The following is a 14846-nucleotide window of genomic DNA, read 5'->3' as shown; positions in this document are numbered from 1 at the left end:
AAAAAAAATTTTTTTATAGCTAGTGTATTTATGGGAAAAGATGTTCCATAAAATTAATTTAGATTTTTAAAAAATAAAGTATCATACTTCTCATTTCAATTTTGTGAAAATAAAACTGTATCTATTAATAAATATATACTTTTAAAAATTTGTTAGCCTATACATTTCTTAAATGCATTTATAAAATTAATTTTAAATTAGTTAAATTATACGAAATTAATTTGCTCACTTATTATTGCACTCGCGATTCAAGGAGTTCTCTCTAGTGGCTCGTTCAGCATCCGCGAAACTGTACAAACACATTGTACCTTATGACACTATCATGTGAGGAATGTGAAAGGTCTAAAGTACCGCATCGAACACTTCAAGAGCTAGTACTGATCAAACGAGTAGATCTGAGACCAAGAAATGCAGATAGAGATGTAGAGATAAATTCGATTCAAACAGAAATGCGGAACATTTTGATTAATTTATAGAAACCTACATGAACGAGTAATTAAATCGATCGAAATAAACCAATTTCAGTGAAACCAATTATTTATTACTTTACCCAGTCGAAGGATATCGGTCGCTTTAGAAATAATTTTTTACACTTTATTTTTTAAAATTAATTTTGCGCATCTTTAATAGTAAACATTATTCAGTTTAATAATTTGTAAAAATTTTATAGTCATACAATAATCATCTTACCAAATATTTTAAATAGAAGTTATTTATAGGAAATAATTTTGTTTCACAATCTTAGTTTTTACAGTCCTGAACTTTAAAAATTCTTAAAAAAAAATAAAATTAATAAGAACTTGTGGATCTCAAAGAGAAACGTATATTCTTTTAGAATAAAAAAAATGTGTGTTTCACCCAGAAAAAGGTTTCTTTAACTCAAAGAAATGTTTCTTACACGGTTGAAGCAAAAATTTCTTTGATTTATAAAAAAATTATATTCAAATAAAAGAAATGACATTTAAATCAAAGAATTTCTTTAACCATATAGCAAAGAAACATTTCTTTGAATCGGAGAAACCTTTCTCTGAGCGTTCCGTTACAGGTTTGATTTATTAATATCATTTATAAATTCTTTATATTCCTTATTAAAATACTTTTTATGAAGTTCTTCTTCAGTAACAATTAAGCAGCATTTAACAATAAAACGAGCGATCAATGCCAAATTTTCATGTTCACTCTCCTATATGAATACTTATTTGTTTTTTAGTTGAGCTGCACGGTGAAGTTAACCAACAAAAAGCGGACGATCCCGATGATAGTGAGAGTGTCCGACATCAACGATAATGCGCCGAAATTCATTAACACGCCGTATGAGACCACTGTGCCAGAGGTAAGAGTTTCAAGGAGCTTCCTTCTCTTAAAGGAGAACTTTTGATTTTCATTTCCATCTCAATCAAATATACAACCGTAAAATATCGCTCGATTATCTTTCAACTCGCGTAATTAACTTCAATCGATATTTCTTCTGTTGGCAATTGATTTCTCACACTTGCAATAAAAACGGATGAAGCTGCCAGGTCGGGTGGGTGGAAAATGCGTTTTATATTAAGGAAATAATAGAACATCAAGCGTGAAAATGCGGGCATAACGCGGTAATTCACGGTATGCTCCGCGCTACAATAAATTTATACCTATAATGAGATGCGCTACGATGTACGGTATGCACGCGCAGTTGGAAATTTATACTTATAATGGACTGCGTGTTGTAATTATGCGTTTTAAATATGATGGAGAGATAAAGAGACTGCAGTTAACGCGAAAGTTTGATAATTATATTCCGGCAAGATAAGTATTAATCGAATGGTGCAGGAAATAAAGACAAATATTGCTATTGGAATTATTATGAGACTTCGTCGAAAAATAATAGCGTACACAAGAAGTTAAAGTTCCTATGCATCATGAATGTCATCGATTCTTCGAATATCCGGTTCTTCGATCGAGCGTAGCATCGGCGTTGTGCCACGACTTTCAAGGCGGACGTTTTCTATGCGTGACGGAATTTTTATAGAAATTAAAAGTGTGTCGAATGCTAGTCATTGACGCGAGTGTGGACGCTTTATTATCCCATTCTATCGTCGAGTCAGCGTGCGTCTTCGAAGAAAGTAGATTCGTCACGTCGCTAAGTGGATGGGAACTATTCCGAACATTGACCGACGTTGATGGTCGATCAGGGCTACGATCATCGCGACAATCTTTTCCTTCTTTCGCATTTGTGATCCGTTATGCCAAGAATGACATGCGCATTGAGCATTTCTCCTGAGATCTAAAAGGTATTGAATAGATCTAATAGGATAATTGAATGCGAGGGGAATAAATCGTTTTAAGTTCTCCAAAAATTAAATCTTCGTATGGTCTTTTGATTCCCCTTCCAATCTTCTTTTATTCAGTTAAATAAAATATAGATCATCAAAATGTTAATCATTGTTAGAATATATTTTTTTTCAGGCTGTATTGAGACGATTCTACGAAGATAATCCTAACTTGCTCTGGATTATCGTCTAATTAACGGAGCTTTTGTATTAGTTCTTACCGTGGAAACTAGCGAAATAGATGCTCGAGCCGTGAGCACAACCTTTGCTCCACCTGCCGTGCATAATTGCAGAATCGCGGGAGTTCCTCTAAGAAATCGAGATCGAGATTAAGATCGTCGGCTCGCACTTGAGTTAATTAATCCGCGAGGTAACCGGTACTGTCACGAGAACAAGCGAGAACAAGCGGTGATAATCGCTCTCGGAATAACAAAATGATTACGCCGGAAACGATCCACCTTCACTTTCTTACCTTTGCTCGTTTAGTGCCATCAAAAAACTGAAAATTAACTGCGTTGCTAAGTAAATGAGGGACGATAACTTCCTCGCCATCGTTAACGACCAGGATTATTCTGCTTGAATTGTTTCCGTGGGAACGTCATTTAGTCGGCTTATTCTTAATCCTGAAGACATGTTAATTAACTCTCTTCAGTATTTCTCAAGTATTGTATGAATATATACCATTCGCTGCCATCATTCTTACGTTACATTTACTACAATTGAAGATAAAGATGTTGAGTCATTTTTTAAAAACCTGTATTATAAGAAAAAGCCGTTTTTATCGTTACATTTATTACGAAATATGGAATTCGTATCCATTTAACGTCGTGGCGATTTCTGTAGGTAGAAATTTTTATAAGTAGTAGTCTTTAAAATAGAGTTCTGTTATTCTATCTTATAACAGAACTCAACTCTTTAAAACAGACACGCTGACCGAGGGCAGTATTTTGAAGGAGGTTCCTGATCCCGTTAGATAAGCTAAGATGCAGCGAATATTGGCGTGAAGCAACAAGGAGGAGCTGACCGCCGTGAACGAGAATATTATACGTTCCGGTCGCGCCGCACAGTAGTCACCGACTTATCTCCACGGATTAATCGGAAACGCGCGCGGCTTTCGTCGGTGTAAAAAGCCTTTGAATTATTTTCGCGTAATCCCCAACGAGGTCTCGCCCTTATACTCTGTAGTCGTCCGATCCTCTCGCTCACGCAGGTTGCACATCCCGCGCGAACAACCTGCTTGACCTGTTCCAACTCGGTGTATTCCCGATCGAATTATTAATCCTCGACGACCGGACTCGTGTCTGACCCCGTCGGCCTTCAATTAACATCCCTCTAAAACTTCATAAAGCATGCTGCATAAATTTAATCCCGTTCGATTTCAAGGAATACATATCGTCCTGCGATTTCTCAGCACAGCTGGAGGCGCGGAAGGAAAGTCGTGATTTCCACTTCGGCTTGGTGCATTTCCTCCTTAGCGAAAGATGAATTATTATGCTGTCTTTACATAATTCGTAAATTGCAAAACGCAGTTCGTGAACGCAGATACAAAATGAAGATTTGCGTTTTGCGAATAGCGATCTATATAGACTAAACTGAACTGCTACATTAACTTTTATACTGCGGCGACTGAGTTGATCAATGGCAGAGTAGAAAAAAATAGCGGAAATGAATTTTATATTATCAACAGAGGACTATTCTTCTTAAATAAATTTTGTAATACGGAAAATATCAGACACATAGTTTCTTTAATCTAACTTAAATTAAAATATAAACGCTTTAAAATGTCAATGCGCTGCCAAAGTTCAATTTAATGCGTGCGGTTGGTTTGTATTTGCATGTATAATCTTGCATGCGATATTATTTTTTGCGCTGCGTTTTTGTGAACTACATTTTGCAATTTGCAAATTACGTAGAGGCAATTTTATATTGAAAATATATATTACATTAAGGCTAGTTCCAAAATTTCCTATATAATAGATGTAACGTATACATAACATATAAAATAAATCTTCCTCGGAGAGGAAGTTTTGGAACATAGCCTAAATATACATATATATTATGTACTATCATATAATCTGCATACTGCACATTGTTTATTCGCAGCTCACTCCAGTCGGTTCGACAATCTTCAAGAACGTCGACGCAAAGGACGCCGACGCCGGTGTCAATGGTATTGTCGAGTACTCGATTGCACCTGGCGATGGCAGTAGAATTGGTAGCAACGAGGGTGTTGGGCGTAACAGGATCACCACCGTCGATGGATACGGCTATTTCAGCATCAACCTGCCGCACCAGGGACAGGTCACGGTCAATCGAACACTTGATTACGAAAGGACTCAACGTTATCTTGTCACCATCTTGGCATCGGTGAGTTCGATCTTGTGCTAATCAAGTAATCACGTTAATTGATCGGAATTGCGAATGAGTTCAAGATCGGTGATACTGACGTAAGAGCTAAGATAAAGACGCAGATCTATCAAGACTTAATTAACGCAACGATTAATTAAGGGTTCGTAAGAGAAATACGATCAGCTGATTCCCAAATGAGAATGTCGTTTGACGTAAAATAAAACAATAAAAAATTAAAAGCTTGTCACAGAATAAATGGCTTTACATAAAAAATAGTGTTATAATTTATAAAAAATAATTATTATATAATTTATCTTTATCAAATAAATATCTTCTCTTTATAAAAATAGAAGAAACTTTATTTTGTCTAAAGTCTTCTAGTCTGCCAATCTAATTATTTACGTATTTTGCAATTTTTTAAATACTTGTTGGTCATGTTGCTGTACATGGAAAGTATGGTTTTGCTTAAGTATTCAAAAATTAGCTGGATACAGATTTGAAAATAATTTTGTTGGCTATTATCAGAATAATTATACAGAACTGTCCTATGAAACTGGTTGTTAGAATGTTAAATGTTTTCCAGCTTTATCATTAACATTTAAACATTCTACATAATTCTTTTAATAATCCAACAAAATTATTTTCAGATTTGTAGCAAAACTGTTCTTCCTGTGCGTGTATATATACCGTTGCAATACCTGTCGTAGAGTATGATAATCGAGTATAATGAGCTCGACTAACGATACATACGATTGCGCTACGCGACATCGAGCTGAAAACCTGTACGACAGCAGTAGAAAATTCTTGTACAAATAACGAGAAAATAACGGTAATCATTTAATGATTTACATGCCTAGTAAATTATTGCGTCGTCTAAGATAGATCAGGTTTTATTTGACAGAAAAAAATATTGACAGAACGATAATTTTGCGCGAATAACAATGAAATGTGATAAAAATAAATATAACAATTTTTTTAGTACTGTCTACTCTGATAATAAAATTATTGTTGTAAAATTATTATTATTGTTACAAGAAATTTACTAATTTTATAAGAATTAATTTTACGAGAATCTTATTGTTATAAGATTTTACAATTAATAATTCTTTCTAGAAGAGAAACCTTTCTACTGCAAATTGATTTGTAGACGAGACAGAGTTCTTTGACGTATTGTCCAAGAACTTCAATGTATACATATATATCGTATGTGTCATCCACGTAGTATTTACGTTATGTAACGTTCATACACCTGTTGCGAGCGATTCTTGAGGTTGTGCTGCTTTTCGATCGTTTCTAACGTTCATAGCCAACACGCGCATATAATAAGCACTCTGCAACGACGATCTAGAGCATTTTTAGTACCGTAGTTGAATCTTTAGTTTACGAGCATCGATTTTGCATCAATCGTCTTCCTGCAATTGCAATCGAATATGCAATTGAATCTGCTAGTGTAAGTTAATTGGTTTATAAATGCGAGTGTTTCCTTTATTTAATACGCCACGGATGAGTATGAAGCGAATCGACAAAATGTGGGATGGTCAGGTCGCGTGGGTCGAGGGATGAGGACAGAACAAGAGGCTGACCGATGAATCACAACTCTGACTACCCGTGCGACGGTTGGAAAACTATATTTGCATATGCATTGGCATATAGCGCTTCTCGTTTACGCAACTTCCCTTGAGTGTTATTTGTCTGGCTCTCTCAATTCGAAACGCAATTGAGACGCACCTTTCTGCACGATACTTCTTCACACGAATTCCTTTTTTACCCTTTCCGGGTTTGAGTTTGTCTTAAAATACAAGATATCATCCAAGAGAGTATCAAACAATTTAGCGATATATTATTTAATCAAACCATGATTCCTTTTCCAGCAAAATATAAAATGTTTGTACGTCGCATTTTTATTTATTCCTTTATAATTTTTAATATTAAAAATATTTACTCCTTTATAATCTTCAATATTAAAAACAGTCGTGTGTTTATACACACTGAAAAAGTGATTTGATGATTAAACTAACAAAAAAACCCAAGAATTTTAATGAAACTAAACAGAATTTCTGATCAACTAGAAATTCTGTTTAGTCTCATCTTGTTGGACTTTTTGTTGGTTTAATTAAAACTTTTTTCCCAATACAGATTTTGAATTGATTCATTTTGTCTGGGATCGAGTAAAGAGCATAAAGAAATATATGAAAATTACATAAAATTTTATTTCACTGCATGGAAAGGACTGAAGTATTTAAAAACTAGATATAACTGAAAATAACTTTATTGGAATTTTATTGGGGAAAATAATTATGTAGGACGCTCGAACTGGTTGCTAAAACTTTTTGCAACATCGCTTTTCATGCTTGAGATTCCTACGTAATTACTTTGATGATCCAATAAAATTATTTTTAGATTATCTAACTAAATTTTTAGATATTTCAGCAAAACTATCCTTTTATTTGTAACCATCACGCTTATATATATATATATACATATATATATATATATATATATACATATATATATGCAGTACAATTTCAGCTACCCTAATTGCTCATTTGCGAGAAATAAGGTCGATGAATGTTACCTATGGGAAGCGACATACATTACAGCAATATTCCTGAATTCCTCCATTTGTATTATCCACTGAGGGATACTTCAGCGGTAATTCACACGCGAATATATCGCAATAATTCTGAAGAGGACTTTAGCATTCGCGCGCATGCATAATTATATGCGCAGCGCGACGAACGCGCATGCAACATACATGCTTCGTTACGTGCACACGATCCTCGTACGAAACATGTCCCGTGTGCTCTGTCGCAGATTAGAAACTGATATACGTACAAGCCTACAGGCATGCATTCGCTAAACGGTATTACAACCCAATGGCAATGGCACCACACTGGCCAGGTAGATACATGTTCGATCTTTTTCACGTCTAATGATTTTAATGGTACTAATCGATTCTGCGGTTTCGCACAAGTGCGCAAACAGCGCACGACAGACTAGTCGTTAATTACAGTTACGCGCCCGGCTTAGATAATCCATGTCTAAGTAATTAATTACTTCTATCAATCGCGTATTTAGAAGCGTGCTGTGTAGAGATATTTCAAACGTACATAAGAGGTATTTCAAGCGTGCTGTGTGAATATTGCAGATAAACAAGGAAAATGTGCAGCTTATATGAAACTTTATGAGTTGTTTTAGGTTTTGTCACTTCGTTTTCCATCTCTACCAAATTATTACTAATTTACAATAAAATTAAGCTTTTCCTGGTAGAAATGTTGAGATAAAAGTCACTAAGTTATGAATATTTATTCTCATAAATTAAAAGACAGAAATAAATAACAGTGCCTTATTTTTCATTTAACAAAATATTTGTAAGTTGATAACCTTATCTAAATTAATCGAGAAATCCATAGATAAGAAATGAATGCAGAAAAAGTAATACTTTCAGTATATCTCACATAATGATCGTTTAATGGTAATATTGGTGATTCACAAGCCAATCAGGATAGAGTAGGTAGGTAGTTTGCAGATAACAACTTGACTACGATATGAGAGAAGTTGCGATATTTCCGATGCAAAGTTTTCGCACAATCTCGCGGTCAGGGCAAATTCACCGAACAGACCGGCGAAATAGAGAAAGGATCGCATGTAACGGTAATACTGGTGCGGAATAACACAATCTTTCCGTTTGATACACGCGCGTAGTATCGTTTGCGGTACCGTAAGGCATTAACCACTCACCCCGCCAGATTAAAGGCCGATTGCCATGCCGTTGCTTGTAGCTATTTGCATATCGCCCTGCCGAACTCAACATTGTTCGGCTTATAGATAACACGGAGGCCGTTGCTGCCGGATTAGAACTCGCAAATTGCGCTTCTCGTGTCCGCAATGGATAACAAAGCAATCGATATCGCGACACTTATCGGCCATGTACGCGTTGTAATCCGAACTTTCTGCTGGCGAGAATCAGGTTGTAACATTGTCCTCATAAAGATATTGCAATATGATTCGGCTGCCTTTTAAACACTCATACTTATTCATCAAACAATAGATTTAGATTCTAAAAAATATAAATCAAAAGAATGTAAAATATTCTTTAAATCTTTAGAGCGGATCTTCATCCTAAAGAGTGAAAATTAAGCCAGCCTTAAAAAAGAGTGGCTCAATTTTCTATCTTTAAGAGTGAGATTTATTCTAAAATCTGTTTTACAGAGTACCTATAAGAGCCATCACACAAGATGTGTGAATAAATTTATTTATTTATAAAAAAACATATAAACGTTTCGATTTTCATTGTGGGTCATTTTCAGCATATAAAATTCATTAATAATAACATTCGTACAACTTATAAGCATAATGATAGGATGATGATGCAAATCGTCCTAGAAAATGAATTGAGGTGCCTAGTCAATTAATTAAATATTGCAAAAGCTCAGCAATAAATTGAACAAGTCGGTCATATAAAATATGTAGTTTCACCACATACATGACTTGTCCACAGATGGTCAGCATTGAATTTAGATATATCATTCATTAGAATGATGATGTGTCAAGCTAACGATTATAGTGTCTCCTATAAATTCTGCAATCTTTTTAAATCTATTATTGCATCTCATTAGCCGACAGATCATTAATAAATAAATAATAATGATTGACGAAATTTATTCCATTTTAGAGAAGAAGAAAGTAGTACTACAGCAAATTGTAAAAGTATAAATCTAGTATAAACGGGGGAAAATTTTTTATTTAAACAGCCTTTTTTATATATAACAAGTATTTTAAATTTTGTGAACCAAGAGAATAGTATGTAGTATAAAATAATAATAATTGTAATTATTTAATTGAAATTTAATAATGGTAATTATGTAAGCCGTACAAAAATAGGATTTGCGGCTCATGATTGTAATTTGCCGACTACTAGATCAAATCTAGAGTGAAGAGAAAATTCCAAGTAGACGATGCAAGAGTCATTTCGAGCGGTATGATCTAGCGTACTTATGACCGTTAACGCAACCGCTAATGGACCGCACGTAATCTCGTCTCGCGTGAGTGAAAGTAAGATGCTCATTAGCGAATATCGCGTATTCACTAAACACCTACGCAATCGCGGCGCGAGATTGTTCGATCGCCATGACGAATCGTCGTAGTGCGAGCGCAATGAGTATCGCGCAATGTAACGTAACATGCTACCTACATGCCGCACGCATACACACGCACTCCGGGGGTATGATAATATGATCAGGAAGTGGTTATAAAATGTCAAATCCACTGTGACCTGTACGTGCGTATGGAACAATACTTTGTAACTGTACAATGAACGCCGTCTGCTTATTTCTTACGAACGATACTCGTCGTGTCGCGATTATTGCTCGGTGGTCGTGCTCCGCGTTTGCATTAAGAATTGTTCTCCACACGAGCGTCTATTCACGTGCGAATGATTCTATGAAGCGAGGCAGTGTCGATAAGTCACTTCTGACGTAAAAGTCTTTACGACGCTAAAGTCCGCGCTGTCAGATAAAAAAAAAACACGAGTTTTACATTGACCGCGATGTGGCATTTTCCCGCGTGTTTTCATTTGCATCGGGCAACCATTCGTTATTTATGTTAACACATGGAGCCACAGGAGTTATGGTTGCTAGCCATTGTATATTTTGATTAGAATCATGCTGGCGCCAAGATAATTGTAACTCTTCTTCAAACTCCATAATCGAGACTTTTTTGAAAAATCAACTACATCGGTGCATAATTAATATTTTTAACATTAAATTTTTGCTCCAACGGTTACAATAATATTTAAAATATTTCAACTAAAAATATTTAAATTAAATATACGTTAATTATTGCTGCTTAGTACAACTAATTAAATCGTAAAAATCATGATAATTATGATAAAAATATTATTCAGTATTAATCAATTATATAATAATCTAAACACGAAACATTAGATCCGTAAAGAAAAACAATACATTCTTACATAATAAGTCAAGAAGAAATAAAAGTTTGAAGCTTAACAAGCGTCATGTCGACGAGTCGCAATTTTTCCTCGCGCTAATCGACGTGTTAATGTCTTCCCAACTGTTTCTAAATGTCTAACCTATAATCTTATCTACGTGCCTGGCACAGTTTTGCGTAAACAAACAGTTTTGCGTGGTCACTACTGGCCGTGGGTTCGGCGAACAAAGAAAATTACGCGCCGCCAAGGTGGGCAACCGCCAGGAAAACGCAAGGTGGGCAGTGGATATGGACGGGACTTATATGCAGCGATACATGTTGCACGCGAGTCTAGATACCTACGTGAGGTAGGAGAGCCGCAGACTCGTCGGCATTAGTCACCGTTCGGCTACGCGACGTGTAACGCAAGCACGGAATTTTCGATTTCTCCGAGCGTCGTAGTACCGACGTAGCCAATCCCGCGTGTAACACGCCACGGCGAATCCTTCCGTCGCGGGTGATCGCGATACGGAAAATAGCATGATCACCCTGACCGATCGGACATATGATGTATGGAGATAGCGGAACGTCAATGGTGTATCGGTTTCGCCGTGCGTGTGCATGGATTTCAATCGTCTTGCCGTGTCAGCGCGAAAGTCCGATAGAACCGTCTGATCGCATGAAGCGCGCCGATCATTGTCGAGTATCTTGTGATAAATCATGAATATCGTCTCTTAAGAAAAGTACGAGTGAGAATCGACACGTTTCTTATAAAATTTCTAAAGTCAAGGATATGCTACATCACGTCGTGTTGCGCGAAGGAAGTTCTTCCTCTCTTATGGTCTTGATTCATGTAATCGTAATTAAAATCAAATAGAACGCGAGATGAAGAGAATACGCTTAATTAACATCGCCGAAGGAATAGCATTACCGACAGTTATTACGCCATTGCAATGAGAAATTTCTTTAATAACGCTCTATGAATAAAACGTTGCATCGAAAGAATAAAACGTTGTATAGAATAATACCCGGCGATACTTGTACGCATGATAACGGTTCGTTCGTCGAGTCTACGTCGGGTGATTAATGATGAGCCTTGGGCAGAAAGACGGCGTTTGTCAAATGAACGGTATTAAAACGCGGTTGCGAGGAGGCGCTTCCGCCGGAGTACAGCGAGTGCATTGACGTGCCATTGACGTAGGTGGAGAAGTCCTCGAATTGTTGAATCCAGGACGAGAATGAAGAATGCGCGAGCACGAGGCTAAAGAAAAGTCGATATTTCAATTTCATCGCAGTCTCGTTGTCGGAATTTACATTTTATCAGGACCTTAGAAGATAACAATTAATCCTTAGAAATTATTAGAAGATAGTTAATTGTACGCCAAGAATGCGGGATCGTTAAGAAAATATACGTTGAGAAAATTAATGATTAACGGAATAAATAACAGCGCGATAGAAAAAAAGAAAATCATCCGTTACGTATGCCGAATGAACGTTTGCATGAGAGCCACGAGAGGAAGCGGACAACTTCCGGAACGCCTCATGTATATACGTAATCCTTTATTCCTTTGCAGCGGAGAACACGTGTCGCGAAACGTTGATTACAGATCGGTCGCTTCCGCCTTCGGCGGTGATAATATCGGATGAATATCGATGTGACGTGACTTGATCGTAACGGAATCGCAAGGTAGAAAAATATATTTCCCGATTTCAGCTCATGGCAGAAAATGAGACGTACACTCCAACTCAAGTGTGTAATAAGTGACTTCATATATGCAGGGAAAGACCGATTTTGCTGGAGTATCTAAAAATTTAGGTAGATAAACTCTGAAAATAATTTTATTGGACTACAAAACAATTGTGACTGCGTTTCACTTAACGCTCGTTTGTCTTTGTTTAACACTTCATAAACAACAAGAATGAAATGATTCCACGAGCGTTATGAGCGTTAAGTAGAACGCAGCTTATGTAGGACAGTGCTAAGATTTACTTACATATTTCGGCCGATTTTCAACTTGAAATGCCGATCAGCATTTAAGCTGCGCGCGAATTGGTGAAATAAGAGGCAGGAACCAAGTTGAAAATCAACTGAAATGTGCAACTAATGATTGTATTTATAGTCAGACCTTGTACTTAAGACTTCCTTAAATTATCTTTAGATGTTTGCAGTAGCCAATGAAATAATTCGTAGAGCATCTAAAGATAAATTTAAAGAAACCTTAAATATAAGGCATGACTATAAATACAGGTATTAATCTCATTATTGATGTAGGAAATTTAAGCAATGCTGCAAAAAGTTTTGATATTCAAGGAATCAGCTTGAGCTTCTACATATAATTACAACAAAATTATTTTCAGATCTGTATCTAACTTAGATATTTTGGCAAAATTATTCTTTCCGTATGACACTTATTACATACTTGGATTTGCAGTGTAATTGGTCGTGGATATAAGGTAAGGCAGAGAAAAATAATATACGTAATAGCATCCATAGAATAGCCTTTCATGACTTACGTATGTGTTTTTTTCTGCATCACGTCCACGACTACATCAGTTACATCTCAGTCTCTGTCACTGTAGCCTTCTTACTTTGCAAAATTTTGCACGTTAATCTCGCGCAATCCGCGGTGGTTTTATCGATAAAAAAAGCAACCACGCAGCTGAGTATAGCTGATATTTCTGGAAAGCCTTGAGGGCATCGATTTCGCAGGTAGATCCGCACGCATGATCGATTCCGCGCGCGAACATAGGCCAGATGGAGTGAATAGACGGCGACGAATTTGTCGATGCATACGAAGATTCCGTGACGCAATATTCCGCGCCGTTGGTTTCCAATACCGATGTAAATGATCTGGCGTTACGTAAGGTACCTCGCCAGCCGCATTGAAGTATAGAGGCGAGATAATCTGATCGCGTCGATAGCTCGATACGAAATATTGAATTTGCTCTTCCCGTTTCATTGCGAGGCGATGAGGTTTTAAAGCGACTGATGGCTATTCGATATTCGAACTGTTTATAGAGCTCTCAATAATGAAAGACGCTCTGAAATAACGTAGAACGATGAAGACGCGAAAATGTCGACAGCATGCTTATCAATAATGTAAAGGTATTATAACCGAGACATCGCCGCGCATATGAAATTTATGGAAAAGAGTTCTCGGCACTTTTAAATATATCACGTCTTGTTTGCGTAAAATGTATATGGTATATTCCTCGATAAAATTTTCAGAGCTTAATTTCATCAACAGTCGCAGAAGCAAGAAAATGTTAAAAATATTTAATCGCTAAATTCTCGGTTATTTCCGGCGACCATCTAATATGTATAACACTCCAACGGTTTAAAGGTACACAAGTGAATTGAGAGGAGGTATGTCGTTCGACCGATTAAAAGATATATTGATTTATACAGCCCCATGAGGAATGTTGTAACATAACGAGCGCAGTTAACGGCTCGCGGGCTAAGGATTCAGACCCAGCACGAGGATCGACGCGGGAATTATCGGTTGCATGTAGGACGATAGCGAGGGACACCTTATGATTATTGGATTTTATTATGTACTAATTCTCGAGATTTCTGACGAGACGTGGACTATCCTTCTTGTATTGTCGAAAAGACCTTTCTAGACCTTTCAGACGTTTTAGTCGATTTCACATCGACGCGTCCCTGAGTGAGGATGAGAGGAGAAAAGTGTATGAGATTGGAATCGAGACGTGTCATCAACAGAACGTGACTCGTCGTCTAAGACCAACAATGGAGCTTCTCAATCCGATAAAAGCGTTTCTGGCTGTCGTGTTAATTCGCATCGATCCGAGTGATGGCAATGGTGATTTGTCAACGGTGAGTGAATTGTCAAAAATACAAACAGATCCGTCTTCAGTGATCCCGTGATTGAAAGCTGGATTACGTTTTTGTCATCAATAAATAGGATGTTACTTATAATAATTGAATTGTACCTTAATCAGGATTTTATTCAGTATACGCTAAAGGCAGTTTTGTCATAGGGCGAACTAAGCGAACACTTTAACCTTACTAGTGCAAAGACCTCAGCGGATCGCGATAAATACTCTCCTTAGGCTAAATTGAAACAAGCGATTTTTTTCTGCGAGGTTTATTGCGAGGGCCTTACACGCGTAAGGGTCTCACGTCAGGGCACAATAGCCACTTTCCATCCTGAAACCTCGTTAATTTTAGAGCCGCCTCTGGTCATAGCTTCTTGTAAGCGATCAGTTAACCGTCATTTTAAGCGACTCCTT

At 36.8% G+C, this 14846-nt stretch overlaps 1 protein-coding gene across 13 annotated transcripts in view; it reads left to right on the top strand.

The window, feature by feature from the left end:
• The window catches only part of Cad99C (cadherin 99C), a 129145-nt gene that overhangs the window by 99066 nt on the left and 15233 nt on the right, over positions 1 to 14846 (top strand). For 2 of the 13 annotated variants that reach the window (XM_087414648.1, XM_087414649.1), the window contains 2 exons: positions 1211 to 1333; positions 4416 to 4679. In XM_087414648.1, the coding sequence (XP_087270774.1) occupies positions 1211 to 1333; positions 4416 to 4679 (387 nt within the window). Of the gene's footprint in view, positions 1 to 1210; positions 1334 to 4415; positions 4680 to 10620; positions 14431 to 14846 lie in introns of those variants that run through there. The other 11 variants (XM_087414660.1, XM_087414659.1, XM_087414657.1 and 8 more) reach the window with 11 other exon arrangements.

The sequence above is a fragment of the Acromyrmex echinatior genome, chromosome 16 (genome assembly GCF_024713525.1).
Source record: "Acromyrmex echinatior isolate Ae372 chromosome 16, ASM2471352v2, whole genome shotgun sequence".
Classification (NCBI taxonomy): Eukaryota; Metazoa; Arthropoda; class Insecta; order Hymenoptera; family Formicidae; genus Acromyrmex; species Acromyrmex echinatior.
The sequence above is the reverse complement of the archived record's forward strand: the minus strand, read 5'-3'. Positions and strand labels throughout refer to the sequence as shown.